Raw genomic sequence first — 18793 nt, forward strand, 5'->3', positions numbered from 1 at the left:
CCTTAGCGTGTCACCCCTACCTCTAACAAAATTCTGCAAGTCTTTTTAAAATGTCCAGGGTGTGAGTGGGGCCCTGCCTTGAACACTGCTGGCTTTGGGCAGTGCGGGCTTGGGGCCCTCTACTTATGAGACCACTTAGGCAGCTGAGCTATGGAAGAACCACTCTGACTTGGCTTCAGCTTCAGGGACTCGCTGCCGCTGAGGCAAAGGCTGGGGTGTGGCCTCCTCTGAGCAGAGCCAGAAGGCTGGATTGGGTGGGCCCTAGTGCTGTCTTTCTTCGTGTCCCCATGCTCCCCCTTCATCGCCCCCCCCCCCACCGACTGGATCCCAGCGGGTCCCGGCTTCCATACATGGTCACGGCCCTGCTTCTAACTCCCTTACGTCTCCCCCTCCCCGTCCTCCGCCCCCACCGGACACGGCCCCCGCCCTGCTCTCCCCAAGCTGTCCGCCAGCGCACCGCCATGGAGGACCTGGGTGAGTGGGGACCGGATCCCCCTAGCCTCTCACCCTTCCCTGCATCTACCTTCTTCCTAACTCACACATCTTTCCCATCCCAGTTTTCTTTTTCCATTTTCTCGCCTCAGCCTGCCTGTGCCTCCCTCCCAAATCCACATACCCTTTCCTGCCTCTCCCTTCCTGTCTTGCTTGCGATGCCGCTCCCTCCGTTCTTCCCTGGCTCTCTCTGCTCCCTCAATCCTGCTTCTGCAATGGACAAAGCGTTAAGGCACCCATGGGGGCCTGAATTCAGAGACTCTGGGAAGGAAGGGGTTAAGGGATCATTGACTCCGGAGACTGGGAAGATAGACTAGAGAGAAGAGTGTGACCTCTAGATGAAAGGGGTTTCAAGGTATAGCAGGAGTCAAGAAAGTCCTCGGGGCAAGAAAGAGAATAATAGAGTGTGCCAGGGTGATAGAAAGAAGCTTAAGGCTTCTGCCACAGATACTCGGAGAAGAGTAAAGTGACGGCAGCTCATCGATGATAAAGCGCCCCAGACGTCTTGTCCCCTCTATTGGCGGAGGCTAGGGCTGACTCTGCTCTTCGTGGCAGAGCTACTGGACCCAGCAGCAGAGGGCGCTCCTCAATAATAGTACATGGATAAGAAGTACACCCAAAAAGCCGCTCCCAGCCAGGGCCACTTACCCCTGAGGGCAGGGCAAGACTTCAGTGTGGCCAAGTGGACCAAGCTGGACAGGCTGTTTAAATATGGGCAGAAGTAGTGAGTGTGTCACAGCGAACATCTAATCCGGAAGTTGGGTGTCAAACATACAGACAACTGAAAATTTGGGTGCAGTAAGAACCAATCTGGGCTGCATCAGGAAAGATGGGGAGAATAAAAGAGACCACTACTGGGTTTGTACTTGCCTCCCAGGGTAAGTCAAGGGAGATGTCTGGTCAATACCCCCCTGCTACTATTCTACTTTGCCTTGGTCTGGCCCTGTGAGTATGGTTTTTGGCCGCTGCCTTTAACACTGGCTTTCTACCTTTTAAAATACTGACACTTGAAATCCTTTATCCTCTAACCTCTTAAGACCTTGACAACCCACCCCCCCAAACCTCTCACCCTGAGGGCTTCTCACTGCAGATGCCCTACTCTCTGACCTGGAGACCACCACTTCACACATGTCACGGTTAGGGGCTCCAAAAGAGCGCCCACCAGAGACACTCACACCTCCCCCACCCTATGGCCACCAGCCACAGGTGAGATGAGATTCTGGGGTCTTGGGGAGCCATTAGGGCCTGGGTTGGTTTGGGCTAGGGGAAATCAGAGTCTGAGTGAGGCAAGGGATATGCTGTCCTTCCACCAATACCTCTACTCTCTGTAGACAGGGTCTGGAGAATCTTCAGGAGCCTCTGGGGACAAGGATCATCTATACAGGTGAGGGGCCTGGGAACTGGGGCATGAAGATGGGGAAGCCAGTTGAAATGCAGGTGAGGGGATTTGATTCCCTACCCTAAACCCAGGTTCCCTCCTGTTCCTTAGCACAGTATGCAAGCCTCGGTCCCCAAAGTCTGTAGCCCCTGTGGCTCCTCCGTTCTCCTCTTCCAGTGGTGTGTTGGGCAATGGACTCTGTGAGCTAGACCGTCTACTTCAGGAACTTAATGCCACCCAGTTCAACATTACAGGTACCAGGGTTACTAAGCCAGTCTTTGATGGGTTGGGGACAGGGCAAAGAAGGGCAGAATCAAGGAGCAGTTCAAGGACACAAAGCCTTTGCTGGGAGGGAGGACTAAGTATGGCTCCTCGTCAGTGTCGTTCTCTTGTCTCTCCAGATGAAATCATGTCTCAGTTCCCATCTAGTAAGATGGCTGAAGGGGAAGGAAAGGAGGACCAATCTGAAGACAAGAGCATAACCACTGTGTGAGTTTGGGAGGGTTGGCAGGGCTGGGAAGAGGGTGCTGGGTTCTAGATGCCTGAGTTACTAGAGGGCTGTTAGGCTGCCAGGTTCTAAGGTCATACACTGTGTTCTCCACAGCCCTTCCAGCACATTCCCTGCCCCCTCAAAGCCTTCAGCCACCTCAGCCACTCAGGAGCTAGATAGACTGATGGCATCGCTCTCTGACTTTCGTGTCCAGAACCATGTGAGTCTGGAAAGATTTCAGTCGGTGTCACTTTGTGGCTCACCAATCCAGTCCTGATGCTTCCGGTCTGTGGCTCTGTTGACTCGAGTCTCATGTCCTCTTCACTGCAGCTTCCGGCCTCAGGGCCACCTCAGCCTCCAGCAGTGAGCCCCACCCGTGAGGGATGCCCATCTCCACCAGGACAGACCAACAAGGGCAGTCTGGACACCATGCTGGGCCTGCTGCAGTCTGACCTCAGCCGCCGTGGTGTTCCCACTCAGGCCAAGGGCCTCTGTGGCTCCTGCAATAAACCTATTGCTGGGCAAGTAAGTGCAGTCCGGGGAGCAGAGGCATATACTCAATTAAGCACCTTTCCAAACCAGACCTTGTGCTTTTCCCTTTAAAAATATTTTCTTATTCTTTGAGAATTTAATACATGTATACATGTTAGATACAATGTTAGATACAATGTTAGATACAATGTATCTAACCCCTTCCTCTATTTCTTTCTGTGTTCCCATATATCCCCCAACTCATGTCATCTTTTTAAAATGTCTATCAAGTGCAGTTAGTGCTTCCAGTGTGCGCATGGGCGTAGGGCCATCCTTTGGTGCACTGGCATCTTCCAGGGCTACATCCATGAAAAAAACAAGCACCCTCAACAGCCAACAACTAGCAAGGGCAATTGTTCCTCTGCTAGGGGAAGGCTAAATGAGCCCTTCCTCACCCTCGATGGAATTTTGACTGGCTCCATACTGTGTAGGTCTCCTGAGAGATCTCCAGCATGGGGTGCACCAGCCCAGTCACGTTGAGAAAGCACCGATTCACAGCAGTCTTCCCCAACCTCTGGCTCCTACAGCCTGGCCATCCCCTGTGCTGTGATGCTCTCTGAGCCTTGTGGGGATACTGTGGGAGATAGATGTTCCATTTAGGACTGTGTGTTTCCCCCACTTTCAATGAGTATCTGTGAAATGGAATTTGCTTTTTCTTGTGATGTTGCGGACTGACCCTTGCATTTGCTAGGTAGACCTCCTGTCACTGAGCTGTACCCTAACTCTTGGGACAGTGTTTCATGTATCTCATGCTGACCTCAAATTCAATATATAGTCAAGGAGAAGCTCTGATTTCTTTTTTTTTTTTCCCTTTCTATTTTTCGAAGCTGGGGACAGAACTCAGGGCCTTGTGCTTGCTAGGCAAGCGCTCTACCACTGAGCTAAATCCCCAGCCCCGAAGCTCTGATTTCTGATCCTCTAGTTTCTACCCCAGGAGTACTGGGATTATAGGCACCCTTTCCCAGGCTCTATGTAATTCTTGGAGATTGAATCCAAGACTGTGTTTGCTAAGTGATCAATCTAGTACCTGTAGCCCAACCCTTGGAATTTTGAGACAAAGTCTTGCATAGACTGCCCTAAAACCCATGATTGTCCTCCCTTTACCTTCCAAGTTCTAGAAAGTTCAGCATGTGCCGCTATGCCCACCTGAAATGGATAGTATTATTTATATTTTATGTGGGTTTTTTTTTTTTTTGAAAGCAAATGTTTGAGGCAGCATCTCACTGTAACCTAAGCTGAGCAGAAACTCACTCTGTAGCCCAGACTGGTCTTGAACTCATGGCAATCCTCCTGCTTCAGCCTTCTAAGTGCTGGAAGTACAGGTGTGAACCACCATGCCCAGCTATATTTTATGTTTTCTTCCTTCCTTCCTTCCTTTCTCTCTTTCTTTTTTTTAAATGTGCATTGGTGTTTTGCCTGAGTTAACAGACTCAGCCACCATGTGGTTGCTGGGAATCGAACCCGGGTCCTCTGGAAGAGCAGCCAGCACTTTTAACCACTGAGCCATCTCTCCAAGTCCCTCTTATTTTATATTTTCTTAATTTAAAAAGTTGTGTGTGTGCTAGGGACTAAGCCCAGGGCTTTTATATGCTAAATACACCTCTTGCCCTTGAACTAACCCCTCACGCCATGTATATTTATGGGTGAGAAAACTGGAACTCTTAGTGATAAGCCGCAGGGTAAGAATTCCAACCTGTTTGGTATTTGGTGTGGCACTGACGTGTGCTGGCCACTGTGCTTGTTCTTTGTCATACCCCTATTTCATTTAATCTTCCCAAAGGACTCACTAGTTTTGCCTAGTATCTCTCTGGAATCATAAATCTGTCTCTCTTCCCTTTCTGGTCCAGAAGTTGTACGTCTTGGATCATGGATTGAGCAGATATGTTCCAGAATAGCTGTGCTTGGTTGACTTAAAGCATCTCCTTAGATTAGTACCTGACTCCCAAACCAGACTCACTGACCTCAGAAAGCAAGCAGGGTGGTGTGACCTCTGTGAGGAGGCTCTGGTACTCCAGACTTCATGGGGTGCTTCCCCTACTAAAACTTACCTCTGTAGTGGCATAAAGAGGACTCTGTTTTCTAGCATGACAGTGTCGCCTTAATTCTAGGGCCACAGAGTTTGAGAGGTAGGAGGACTAAGCTACATAGTGAATTAAAAGCCAGCACAACTTAGACTCTGTCTCAAAAAGCAAACAAACAAACAAACAAACAAACAAAAACAAACACCTTACATAGACTTTAAAGTAACTAAACCTTTTCCTGGGCCCTTAGAGGGAGTGTGGGCCCAGATACACTATGTCCTATGTGTACACAAACTCTGTGGTAAAGTTGGAAGGACAGCTATGGACCTCTAACACAATTTGTTGAGCCTTGGAAGCTTGTTTGTTTTTGTTTTTGTTCTTTCAATTCTGGTCCGTCAGGGTTAAGACTAGGAAAGTGCCCGGTAAATGCCAGGTACGTGTAAACCTTAGCTCGTCCAGCTCCTACCAGGTTCTGACAGAAACCTCCGATTCAACTCCGCAGGTGGTTACCGCCCTGGGTAGAGCCTGGCATCCGGAGCACTTCCTTTGCAGAGGTTGTTCCACAACCCTGGGAGGCAGCAGTTTCTTCGAGAAGGATGGGGCTCCCTTTTGCCCTGAGTGCTACTTTGAGCGCTTCTCCCCACGATGTGGCTTCTGCAACCAACCCATCCGACATGTAAGCTCTGCAGACCCCCACCAATGAACCTGCTTCAGAGGGAACCAGCCAAATCGAAACCCATCTCTTCTACCTACTTCCTCACCTACCTCACCCCGCCTCTTCAGTTTGCCCTCTTCAACCCCAGATTCCTTGTTAGTTCTTCCGCATTCCCTAGTTTCTCAGAGGGAGGTGGAGGGAAGAAGGAAGAGAAGGTGATAGTAGTGTCCTTTTTCATTTTATGCAGAAAATGGTCACCGCCTTGGGCACCCACTGGCACCCAGAACATTTCTGCTGTGTCAGCTGCGGGGAGCCTTTTGGAGAAGAGGGTGAGAGTTGAAACGTAAAAGCTACCAGTCCACTGTCCTGTCCATCCCTGGATCCCAACTCCCGCCCTTATTTCCACCCACCGCCCGTCCTCTCCGTGTCCCAAACCCTATCCCTCCCTCCCTACTGCCGGTACCCCCTGCCATTCTTGAATCTTGTAGTCCCGCCCACATCGTCTGTCCCCGCCCCCAGGTTTCCACGAGCGGGAGGGCCGCCCCTACTGCCGGCGGGACTTCCTGCAGCTGTTCGCCCCGCGCTGCCAGGGCTGCCAAGGACCCATTTTGGATAACTACATCTCGGCACTCAGCGCGCTCTGGCACCCAGACTGCTTCGTGTGCAGGGTGCGTGGCTGTGGGGAGCGGGCCAGAAGCCCAGGGTGGATGCTTCGCTGATTAGTCGCTCCATTTCTGTGCGACTTATGTTGCGAAGTTGCAGGAGTCAGGGTAGATGATAAGTTATCCACACCGGTTCCCTCGTCAGGGTTTTGGCTCATTTTGTTAATTTCTCCTTAGGAATGCCTCGCGCCCTTCTCCGGAGGCAGCTTCTTTGAGCACGAGGGTCGCCCACTGTGTGAAAACCATTTCCACGCTCAGCGTGGTTCGTTGTGTGCCACGTGTGGCCTCCCTGTGACTGGCCGCTGTGTATCTGCTCTGGGCCGCCGCTTCCACCCAGATCACTTTACCTGCACCTTCTGCCTACGCCCACTCACCAAAGGCTCCTTCCAGGAGCGTGCCAGCAAGCCTTACTGCCAGCCTTGCTTCCTGAAGCTCTTTGGCTGACCTCCTCTTGGGATCACAGACCTCCAAAACCACGCCTCCAAAAACCTGTTCTCCCTGAAAAAGACTGGGCCCTCCAGATCCCTAGCTCTGGAGCTGCCCAGGCATTCTTGCCTGTACTCCCACCTCCATCCCCACTATGGCCCGGCCACTGGAGAGTGCTCCAGGTTTGTCAAGCTCAGCAAGGGCCCCACTAGCTCTCACTTTGACACGATTCTGGTTTTCTAATCTGACGGATTAGAGGCCAAGATGTCCCAGTTCACCCATGGCTCACTGTTCTGTACTTTTTTTTTCTACAAACATAAAAACACGCTCCACATCTCACAGTGCCAGCGATCCTTGCTTTACTACCCAGAGCCCTTGCTCTGTGCTCCGAGGGCTCCAGGCCACAGTCCTGTGAGGGGACAGAGGTGCTCCTCCCTGGGATAACAGCAAATAACAGATGAAGGCAGGCATGGGGAGGTGTGTCTGAAATCCCAACACGGAGGCCGGGGCAGATGATCCTAAGCTGCATAGCAAAACTGAGGCCAGGTTGGGTACATAAGACTATCTCAAAACAAAACAAACAAAAAAACCCCCAAACACCTGGAAACCAAAAGTCAAAGCAATGGCGACAGAGTGAAAGGTACAGTAGTCCATGACTCTAATCCCAGCATGCTGGAGGGAAGTTCAACATCAGTTCAAAACAGTCTGGCCAGCCTGGCTCCTGGGTATAAGACCTTGTACCAGTGGGGTGGGGTTAGGGCACCAGACGACCCAGGTTCAATTCCTAGCACCTACATCTGTCTGTAACTCCAGTTCCAGGGAATCCAACACCTTCTTCTGGCCTCTATAGGCACCAGGTACACACATGGTGCACAGACAAACATGCAGACAAAACACCCATACACATAAAACACAATTTTTAGAAAAGGGCTGGAGAAACAGCTCAGTGATTAAGAGTGCTGTATGTTCAGAAGATGTGTGTTCAGTTCCCAGCCCCCACGTGGAGACTCACAATCATTTGTAACTCCCGTTCCAAGGAGTTGAGGACACCATGAGTTATCGTTTATTTAAAAAGACATTTTGAACATAGGTCTTAACCACAAAGTCAAAAGAGAAGCACTGGAGAAGGAAGACGTGCTTCAAACCATAATTGTGGGCTCTGAAAGTCAGACAAGGCAGCTCTGTGTTCTAGGGTGAGCATATAGGATTTTAACTGCTAACAAGTTTCTCGGGCTCCCTCCGCTTCTCGGTCTCTGTCTCTCTTTTCGGTACTTTAGATTATTGGGTGGACATCTGGACAAAGTGAGAGCTACAGAATGGGAGAAGATCATTACCAATTACACATCTGATAGGTCAATATGACATATAAAAAGAACTAAGACAAAACCCTGGATGTTAAGAAAACAAAGCCCAATTAAAACAGGTTCTCAAGGGGTTGGGGATTTAGCTCAGTGGTAGAGCGCTTGCCTAGGAAGCGCAAGGCCTTGGGTTTGGTCCCCAGCTCCGAAAAATAGAACCAAAAAAAAAAAAAAAAAAAAAAAAAAAAAAAAAAAAAAACGGGTTCTCAAAAGATAAAGTACAGTGACTGGGAAACATTTAAAGAAGGGTGCAGCATCCTTAGTTATCAGGGAAATGCAAATCAAAATAGCCTTGAACAGCACTTGGGAGACAGAGACCAGCCTCCTGATCTGCAGAGTGAGTTCCAGGACAGCCAGGGCTACACAGAGAGAAGCCTGCCTTGAAAAACAAAAACAAATGGACAACCAAAAACCCAAAATTACTTTGAGACTTCATTTTACTTTAATCAGAATGTCACCATTAAAAGGAATGACAGCCCATGCTGATGGGGATGTGGGGTAAGGGGACACTTAATGCATTGCTTGTGGGAGTACAAACTCGTGTGGCCACCATGGAGATCAGTGGGGAGGTTCCTCAGGAATCTAGAAACAGATCTACCCCACGATCCAGCTGATCACTCATGGGCAGATCCCAAAAGGTCTCTACGTCCTACTGCAGAGACACGTTCATCGCAGCTCTGGCCATAAGATCCAGAAGCTGGGAATGGTGGAGACGCTTGTTGGTGGATGAATGGATAAGGAATATGTTACACTTACACAATGGTGTGCTATGCAGCTGTTTAAAAATACAATAATGAAATTCAGTCAAATAAATATGGTATGTATTATCCTATATATGGGTGTTAGCTTTTAAGCTTTCAGTAGATATGCTACAATCCATATAATCACAGAGGTTAGGTATGGAGTAAGGGACTTGCGGGGAGGTTTGTCTAAGGAAGGATATATATATATATATATATATGCATATATATATAGAGAGAGAAAGAGAGAGAGTGTGTGTGTGTGTGTTATGGAGAGACAGGAGAAAGGTGAACAGGAAGATTAAATGGAGGAGAGGAGGGGTTGGCGATTTAGCTCAGTGGTAGAGCGCTTGCCTATCAAGCTCAAGGCCCTGGGTTTGGTCCTCAGCTCTGAAAAAAAAAAGGCTGAAAATGGAGGAGAGGAGAAAAGAGGAAGATAAGAGAGGGACTGTGAGAGATAACTAATCCCAAAGGGCCACTGGAGGGGCTGTATAGAAACCTGCTGCTGTAGAAACCTAATATATATGCATATATGAAAGGAATCTAAATGAGTCATCAAATAGTGGGGGAGACCATGCTTCAGCTAGATACCTTACACCACCAAGGGAAACATCCAGAGTTAGCCATGGGCTACATTTAGTTGAGTCATTGGCCAAAGGAGACCCATGGAAACCCCCAAACACCTCCCGCTATTGGTTGCTCTCCACAAACAGAGGTGAGGCCCTATTGCTGAAGACCACTCTTGCATTATCTCATACAACACAGAGCTGGTGCCTAACACGAGCCCTCACCCTTACTAACTGGTGTTCATAGTATTGGAGGGTACTCTCTGTGAGCTACCAAGGAAGGAAGATAAACACCAACTCTGCTACAGATCTTTCAATCTAAATTATGATGACCTATCTGCATGATATGCTGGCGCAATTGTGGCACAAACATTGTGGGACTAACCGACTGTTATCTGGTTGGATTTAAGGCCCACCCATGAGATGAAATGCACACCTCATGCTGCTCAGGTGGTGAGAACCTGAGACTAATAGACCTAGGGGCAAAGCAAACACGACATTCTGCCAAAGCAGTGCTTCTCAACAGCCCTAATGCTGTGACCTTGTACAGTTCCTTGTACTGTGGTGACCCCCAACCATAAAGTTATTTTTATTGCTACTTCATAACTGTAATTTTGCTACTGTTACAAATCATAAAGTCATTATCAGATATGTGACCTATGTGAAGGGTCGTTCGACCCCCAAAGGGATCATGACCCACAAATTGAGAACAGCTGTACTAAGGAATGTAGCAATTCTCCTCTCCCCACTGATTAGTGTCTTTCTCCCTCAGCTATCACCAGAGAAACTTTTTCCTTCCTGCAGAAGATGGGAACGGATACAGAGACCTGAGACCCACAACTAGACAATGTGTAGAGTGAGAGACCTTGGAACATCCAGTCCTTAATGTCGTGTCTTCATCAAACCCTTCCCTTAGGGCTTAGGGAATTAATCAGAAGAGAAGGCAAAAACAAAACAAAACAAAGAGACCCCCCAAAACAAAAAACAACAAAACAAAACAAACAATTATAAGAGACAGAGAGAATGAAAGACACCAAGGAAGCAGTGTTTCCAGACACAACAGGACTGATGCACATATGAACTCACAGAAACTATGACGGCAGGGCCGGCACAGGTCCAAGCCAAACGGGGTCCCAGTGCTAGAGATGGAAGTGGACACAAGCTCCCATCCCTAACTAAAGCTATCTTCAACTGATAACCACTTGCTGTCTGCAAGTGTTTGCCTGCTTCTCTGAAGCAGAGAGAAAAGGAGAAAGAAAGAAAGAAAGAAAGAAAGAAAGAAAGAAAGAAAGAAAGAAAGAAAGAAAGAAAGAAAGAGGGGGGGTTGGGGATTTGGCTCAGTGGTAGAGCGCTTGCCTAGCAACCGCAAGGCCCTGGGTTCGGTCCCCAGCTCCAAAAAAAAAAAAAAAAAAAAGAAAGAAAGAAAGAAAGAAGAAAAGAAAAGATTAAAAAAAAGAAAGAAAGAAAAAAGCCTGCCTGCTAGGCAGAGCAGGGTCTGCTGGCAGATTCCAGCCTGCTGAGGCACGGAAAGATAAGAGGAGCTACACTTGAGCCTCGAGGAGCGAGGCTTTTGGATGGGGACAGATATTTTATATGTATATTTCATCAATTGTTTCTGTTAGCTTGTGGCTTTGCTTCACTGCGTAATATAAAAAATATGAGAAATAAACTGTCTGCTGGCTGCTGTTGGCATAGTGTTGACCCACAGCCCTCCTGTATCTGTCTCTTGCACCTTCTTTCTGTCTTTCCTATCTTTAATCCTCACCCTCCCCTCTGCGTACCAGCTGGTCCAGTAATCTTGCAAAGGAAAAATTGGTTTTCTCCAATGGAATCTCTCTGCGTACAGGAGCCATGCCTTTGGGCAAGTCCCCTGCAGGCACAACAGTAGATGGTCAACAAGAAAGGAACTCAGCTGCGTTAGGTTTCAATCCCAGGACAAATGGCTGAGGTGCCTATTTCACTCCTTTAAAAGGGGAACAAGGGTTGGGGATTTAGCTCAGTGGTAGAGTGCTTGCCTAGGAAGCGCAAGGCCCTGAGTTTGGTTCCCAGCTCCAAAAAAAAGAACCAAAAAAAAAAAGGGGGGGGGGACAAGAATACCCTTAGGAGGGGATAGGAAGGCAAAGTTTAGAACAGAGGCAGAAGGACCACCCATTCAGAGCCTGCCCCACATGTGGCCCATACATATACAGCCACCAAACTAGACAAGATGGATGAAGCAAAGAAGTGCAGGCCGACAGGAGCCGGATGTAGATCTCTCCTGAGAGACACAGCCAGAATACAGCAAATACAGAGGCGAATGTCAGCAGCAAACCACTGAACTGAGAACGGGACCCCCGTTGAAGGAATCGTAGAAAGGACTGAAAGAGCTTGAAGGGGCTTGAGACCCCATATGTACAACAATGCCAAGCAACCAGAGCCTCCAGGGACTAAGCCACTACCTAAAGACTATACATGGACTGACCCTGGACTCTGACCTCATAGGTAGCAATGAATAGCCTAGTAAGAGCACCAGTGGAAGGGGAAGTCCTTGGTCCTGCCAAGACTGAACCCCCAGTGAACATGATTGTTGGGGGGAGGGTGGTAATGGGGGGAGGATGGGGAGGGGAACACCCATATAGAAGGGGAGAGGGAAGGATTAGGGGGATGTTGGCCCAGAAACTGGGAAAGGGAATAACAATTGAAATGTAAATAAGAAATACCCAAGTTAATAAAGATGGAGAAAAAAAAAAGAATTATATATATATATATCTCAAAGTGGACCTAGCCTCCAGGTTCTCCCAGCATCCCTCAGCCCCTGCCTGTTACAGGGTCCTCCTGGCTGGCACACCCTGCCCCCTGCTTCTGTAGTCCAAGTATTGGACTGGGTTGCCCCTCCCCCAGCTGCCCTTTCTTGTATAATCCAACCATTTTGGTTCTGCTCTCTTTTGGGCAGAACCTGCCTGCTGCTCCTGGGTCTCCTCCCTTCCCTCTTCCTCTTCCTCTTCTTACTTGGCTGAAGGTCATGTCCACTCTGGACTCTCCCAGATGTTCTTGTCTCTGGCCATGCTCTCCCATATATCTATAATCCACTAGACCTGAGACCAGTGATGGCTTTTCTTTTATTTCTTTTTTTTTCATTCAAATGATATTTTTGGAGATTTTTTTGTTTGTTTCATATGGCTTTGAGCTTATTTTTATTACCTTACTGATCTTTTGCTTGTATATTATGATTTCCTATTTTGTATTTTTATTGGTTTGTGCCTGCCTGCTTGCCTGTCTGTCTGTCCGTCTCTGTTTGTATATGTTTCTCACACCTTTTCTGTTTTGTTTTATTCTGGTTTGTTTGCTTGTTTTCTAAAGAGAGAGAGAGAAGGCTTGGAGTTGGGGTGAGGACATGGGGAGGATCTGAAAGAAGATGAGGAAGAGAAAACTGGTCAGAATATATTGTATAAACATTTATTCTAAATTTAAAATTCAATTATTGGGTGGGTCTGGGGGGGCATGTGAGTTGAACCTGGGTCCTCTGAAGAGAAGCCAGTGCTCTTAACTATTTGTCCAACCCTCCTGTTAGAATCCTTGCTTCTCAGACGGAGAGAGGCATTAACCAGTCTCTTGGGTGAGTGCTTCCTTTGCCTTATAACCCATGCATTCAGCAGGCGCTTGTGTATAAATTTTTTATCCCACCGAGAGACAGGGCTTGGTGAATAAATACCCCATTTTCTGGCCCACTGATGGTCCAGTCTGAGGTGCGTTCTGTGTAGCATCTCGGGCCACTGGGGCTGGGCTGCAGCTTCGCACAGTTCCCATCTGTTAAACAGTGTATCACTTTCTGGTCTTTCTCCTTCGTCTCACTTCCTCCACCCCCTCACAGCCTTTCTAGAAGCACAGGTTTTAGCTGGCCTTCCACGTCTGTGGCTTCTACATCACAGCCCCTCCTCTAAGGATTATTCTCAGATAAGAGACTCAGGAAGCAGTGGAGAATCTAGGTGACTTGGACTTTTGTGACTTTAAAGATGGGCTATGTGTAAATAGATGGGTAGGACACACAGCGCACCTGCTTCAGAGGACAGTATAGATTCAACTAGCCTTTGAGCAAAACCATCTGAGGAGGGAAAATTTCTTTTGTACTGGGCATATGCAAGCCTCTCCTAGTCATTTGTTAAACAATAGGGTGTAACAGATATTTTTATAACATTTATATCATTTTGGGTATAATAAGGAATTTTGAGGTAGCACAATATCTGGGATCTTCTCGTCTGTAGTGGTTTCTGGAACCAAGACCTCACAGGTACTGAGGAGTGAGTATCCTTGAATTATCACATGAATTCGTGGCTTAAGATGGTGGTGACCTATGCCCTTCTATGAAGATGGTGGTGGGACCAGGACAGAAACTTCTACCAAGTCCTCACCAAAACATCTTCTATTCTCCTGTCTTTAGAGGCCGTGCCCCTGAAACAAATATTTAAAAGAACTCTGCCTCCTGTCTTGCCTTTGTTCAGCCCCCACTCATTCTCTGTTCCCCATTCAAGGATCCTTGCAACTGCCTTAACCAGACAAGTCCTCCTGATTCAGAAAACCTCTTTCTGATTTCCAGTCTGGTCAACTCTACAAAGCAGATAAATGGATATTTTCAAGCCCTTCCTATATGTAGCCTGTTTTGGGCAGTGGGCTACTGAGGACGAATCCTGTCAGTCTGCTGTGGGGGGAGTCTTTAATCTGCTGGAGAGACCTAAACCTAGAGAAGTGCCACAGAAGCATCCAGAACTGTATCAGGAAAAGTCAAGGAAGCCTCCTCATTCCTCCTCCCTCTCCAGGGCTCAGAATCAAAACCAGGGCGCGTGCTTCTAATCTTCCTAAATAATGTCACTGTCTGGGACTCAGATATTCAAACATGAGACTGTTAGGGACACTTCATATTTACACCATAAAAACCACTGAGTTTCCTTGCCAGCCCTTGGGTTTTTGAGACCACATCGTATTGTGTGGTCTAAGCTGGTTTTGTACTTAGGATCCTCATGAATCCACCTACTGCGTGCTGAGCTTATAGCTGTACACCACCACCTCTGACTGAGAAATACTTTTTTTAAGGTGTCATAGACAAGTTACTGAAGGCTGAGGAGAACTGGTCATTTAGGAGACAGGGAAGTCCTCTAAGTAGAAGACAGACATATGCAAAGACTTGAATGATAAGGAAATTTTCAGCACAGGGAAAGACTTTCTGAACAGGGCCCTGACAACACAGGCATTGACACTTATAGTTACTAAATGGGACCTTATGAAGCTAAAAAGCTTCTATATAGCAAAGGACACCATCATTTGAGCAAAGAGGCAGTCTACAGAATGAGAAAAATCTTTACCAATTGCACATCTGACAGAGGGTTAGTACATGGAATATACAAAGAACTAAAACAAAAAAAAAAAAACCAAAAAAACCAAAACCCAAAAAACCCTGAACATCAAGAAAAAATAGCCCAATTTTAAAATAGGATATAGAACTAAGTAGAGAATTATCAAAAGATGAAACACAAATGACCAGGAGACATTTTAAAAGTTCAACATCCTTCACCATAGGAATGCAAATTAAAACTGCTCTGAGATTCCTCTTAGCTCTACCAAAATAGCCAAGATCAATAAAAACAAATGACAGCTCATGCTGGCAAGGATTCTGGGAAATGGAGACACTTATGCATTGTGGGGGAACAAACTGGTACAGCCACTATGAAAATCACTATGGAAGTTCTTTTAATGCTGGAAATCAATCTACCATCAGATTCAGCTACACTACTGTGATGTTTGTCTATGCTTAGCCCAGGGAGTGGCACTCTTATAGGTGTGGCCCTGTTGGAGTAGGTATGGCCTTGTTGGAGTAAGTGTGTCGCTGTGGGTGTGGACTTTAAGACCCACGTTCTAGCTGCCTGGAAGCCAGTATTCTGCTAGCAGCCTTCAGATGAAGATGTAGAACTCTCAGCTCCTCCTGCACCATGCCTGCCTGGATGCTGCCATGTTCCTGCCTTGATGATAATGGACGGAACCTCTGAACCTGCAAGCCAGCCCCAACTAAATGTTGTCCTTATGAGAGCTGACTCCGTCATGGTGACTGTTCACAGCAGTAAAACCTTGACTAAGACACCACTCTTGGGCATGTACCAAAGGACTGTACGTCTTACTACAGAGACACTTGCTCCTCCATGTTCACCTCAGCTCTGTTCATAATAGCCAGAAGTGGGGAAGAGCCTAGAAGGCCATCAACTGAAGGACGGACGGAGAATGACAATGACTTGCATCCAGGCAAAGGAACACTGATAAGAAATTTGGAGGTGAATGTACTGAGCTAGAAACTGTCATTCAGAGTGAGGTAATTCACACCCAGAAAGACAAACATTGAAAATTTTCTCTTATTATGTGAATATTAGCTTTTAAACTTTAGATATGTGTGCTTCATTTATGATATCCACAGAGGTTAGGTCGCTACTAAATGACCAGGGAGGAGGAGGGGATTTTCTATGGCAGAGGAAATAGACTTTGAAGGGATAAAGGACAAATTAAAATAGGGAGATTAAATAGGGGCAGGGTAAATGGGGGGACATGAGGAGAGACAACTAACACTAAAAACCTTTTGAAAAAGCTGCATGGTCAACAGAGGGGCTTCCTCCTGCTGTAGATGGGAACGGATACAGCAGCCAACATCTGACAATATGGAAAGAGAGAGACAGAGAGAGACAGAGACAGAGAGAGAGAGAGAGAGAGAGAGAGAGAGAGAGAGAGAGAGAGAGACAGAGACAGAGAGAGACAGAGAGACAGAGAGAGACAGAGAGAGACAGAGACAGAGAGACAGAGAAGACAGACAGACAGAGTGAATGACTGACTGACTGACTGACTGACTGACTAACCTTGGAGTACTCAGTCCTAAATAAGATGTCTAGGACGTCTCCATCAAGTCCCTTCTCTGAGGGCTCAGGAAACTGCAGAAGAGGAGGCAGAAAGAGTGTAAGAATCAGAGGGGGTGAAAGACACCAACAAAACAAGGCCTTCTAGACAGGACAGGACTAGCGTACACATGAGCTCACAGAGACTGTGGCAACAGGCACAGGGCCTGCCCAGGTGGAAGCCTCAGGGGGTCCCAGCACCGAGAGGGAAGTGGACATGAGCCCCCATCCCTGACTCAAACGTTATCTCTAACTGATATCTGATCGACAGAAGAAAGTTAATTTTCTTCCACAGAGTCTAAGTGAATACAGAAACCACACTTAAGGGAAGGCTCCATGCCCAGAAGCAGACAAACAACATAAACAAACTCAGTAGTATTCTGGGAGGTATTTTTGTCTCATAATGCTCTGTCTGGGCTTGGCTTTTTTTTTTTTTTTCATGTATGTCTTCTGCTTATATATTTTGTTTGCTTAATAGTTCTTTCTTTTTAACTTCTCTTAAATTTATGTATTTAATGTGTTTAAGTGTTTTGTCTGCATGTATTACAGTACCTGAGGCAGCCAGAGGAGAGCATTGGAATTCCTTAGAACTGAGCTACAGGCCATGTGGGTGCAGGGATGGAACCCAGGACCTCGGGAAGAGCCGCCAGTGCCTTTAGCTGCTGGGCCATCTCTCCTGCCCCCTCTGCTTATATTTTACAGTTTCCAGTTTTGTGTTCTTATGGGATTTGTGTGTGTGTGAACCTACGTGTCCCTTGTCTATATGTGTTTCTTGTGCCTTTCCTTTGGGTCTTTTATGTTTGTTTGCTTTTGTTTTATTCTGGTTTTATTTTAGATAACTCAAGAAAGAATGTGACTTGAGTGGGTTGAGAGGTGGGGAGGATCTGGGAGGAGTTGGGGGAAGGGAAATGGTAATCAGAGTGTATAATATGGAAAATATTTTCAATAAAAAAGGAGCCATATGGAGACCCACAGAAGCTTCTAACATCATACATCATACCCCAACGTATGAAATCATCGGCCAGAGATCCAACGGTGACCCCCAAACACTCCAAAAGGCATTGCTAAGGAGACTGGGTAATCTCTACAGCCTGATGGTAAGACCCCATTGCTGAAGACTACTTATTTATATCATTCACTGTGGAGAAGTCGAGCTGTGTGACCAGAAACCTCACCCCTATCGACGAGGGTTCATAGTGCTGAAAAGTGCTATGCACACGAGGGAAGTAATCACTTCACTCTCACTCAGCCACACCCAGAGACTTACACAGAGACCTGCTCACCGATGCATACCCACTGGTGCACAGAGACTATGGGAGCAACTAACCAGTCCATGAGGTGGAGCCCATCCCTGACACTGCTAAAATGACTGAGAACCTGGAACTCAATAGCTCTAGAGGAAAGCCTACTAGTTATTCTGCTGAATACGCATGGCTTTTTTTTTTTTTTTTGGTTCTTTTTTTTTTTTCGGAGCTGGGGACCGAACCCAGGGCCTTGTGCTTCCTAGGCAAGCGCTCTACCACTGAGCTAAATCCCCAACCCCCTGAATACGCATGGCTATGACACCTACATGACAGATCACTGGCTCCATCCATCGGTCAGCGCGTCACTGAAACCTCACCAGAGAAGCTTCTTGGAGTAGAAGATAACACAGGAGCCACAACCGGACAACATACAGACTCCAGTGGGATGTTTGTATCTCACCCCTCTGCCAAAGGCTTGGGTTCTATACAGGAGATGGAAAGATTTTTAAGAGCCAGAGTTGGAGGTTGTCTCCAAGAGAGCAGAGTTTTCCAGACACAACAGAGCGGACGCGTATCTGAACTCACAGACCATGGCAGCCCATACAAGACCCGCATGAGTTCAAACCAAATACAATCCCAGCATGGAAAATAAGAAGGGGCACAAAGTTCCACTCCTAACCAAGAAACGACAGCCACTGGGAGAGAGAAATGGGCTTTCTTCAGTGGATAGATGCTGGGTATATCAACTGCACCCCAAGTCAGGCCACACGCTCAGGCCAACACAAAACATACTCCGTGTTCTGTTTTCTTTTGCTTTGGTCTGTTTTTGTGCTTTTCATTTTTTTTCTTTTGAGAGAGAAAAAGGATATGAAGTTGGTTTGAGAGGGGAGGGGGTCTGGGGAGAAGTTGAGGGAGAGGAAAGAATTTGCCCAAAATATATTGCATGAAAACATTTTAAAAACAAATTTAAAACAATTCTTGGGTTAGAACAAAGAGGAAGTAGAAAGCATTTGGGTCGGGAAGGGCAGGAGAGTGAGGACATGAGATTTGTTCTAGGTTTTGTGTGGTGGAAGTCAGGCATGGCAGGTAAGTCAGGCTGAGGAGCGCGCACTACTTCTTGCTGACTGTCAAGGGGGGTGCTCCATGGAGGACTTGTGAGGAGAGGGGCAACACTGTCAGAGTTGGATTCGGACCCTCCTGAATCAAAGCTAGAGGGTGTATTTTCAGAGAATGCAGGAAGTAACTTTGCCTAGAACACTGGGTATAGGATGGAGCCTAAACCCAGGAAGGGGTGCTCTTGAATTCCCAATGGTCCAGCGCCCCAG

The 18793-nt window shown here is 47.2% G+C and overlaps 1 protein-coding gene across 7 annotated transcripts; it reads left to right on the plus strand.

The window, feature by feature from the left end:
• Positions 1-320: 320 nt before the first annotated feature.
• On the plus strand, positions 321-7232 carry Tgfb1i1 (transforming growth factor beta 1 induced transcript 1). 7 transcript variants are annotated; one of them, XM_006230350.5, is made up of 11 exons: positions 321-474; positions 1583-1698; positions 1824-1876; positions 1987-2124; positions 2272-2359; positions 2475-2580; positions 2691-2885; positions 5415-5588; positions 5815-5896; positions 6087-6235; positions 6407-6994. In XM_006230350.5, the coding sequence occupies exons 2-11, from the start codon at positions 1682-1684 to the stop codon at positions 6671-6673; spliced, it is 1269 nt and encodes a 422-aa protein (XP_006230412.1). In that variant the 5' UTR covers positions 321-474; positions 1583-1681; the 3' UTR covers positions 6674-6994. The 7 variants fall into 7 exon arrangements, with proteins under 7 accessions (XP_006230412.1, XP_017445289.1, XP_063131929.1 ...); XM_063275861.1 differs by having other exon boundaries at positions 431-474; positions 1982-2124; positions 2691-2881; NM_001191840.1 differs by having other exon boundaries at positions 435-474; positions 1982-2124; positions 6407-7232.
• The last annotated feature ends 11561 nt before the right edge of the window (positions 7233-18793 follow it).

Source organism: Rattus norvegicus, chromosome 1 (assembly GCF_036323735.1).
Source record: "Rattus norvegicus strain BN/NHsdMcwi chromosome 1, GRCr8, whole genome shotgun sequence".
In the NCBI taxonomy this organism is placed as follows: domain Eukaryota; kingdom Metazoa; phylum Chordata; class Mammalia; order Rodentia; family Muridae; genus Rattus; species Rattus norvegicus.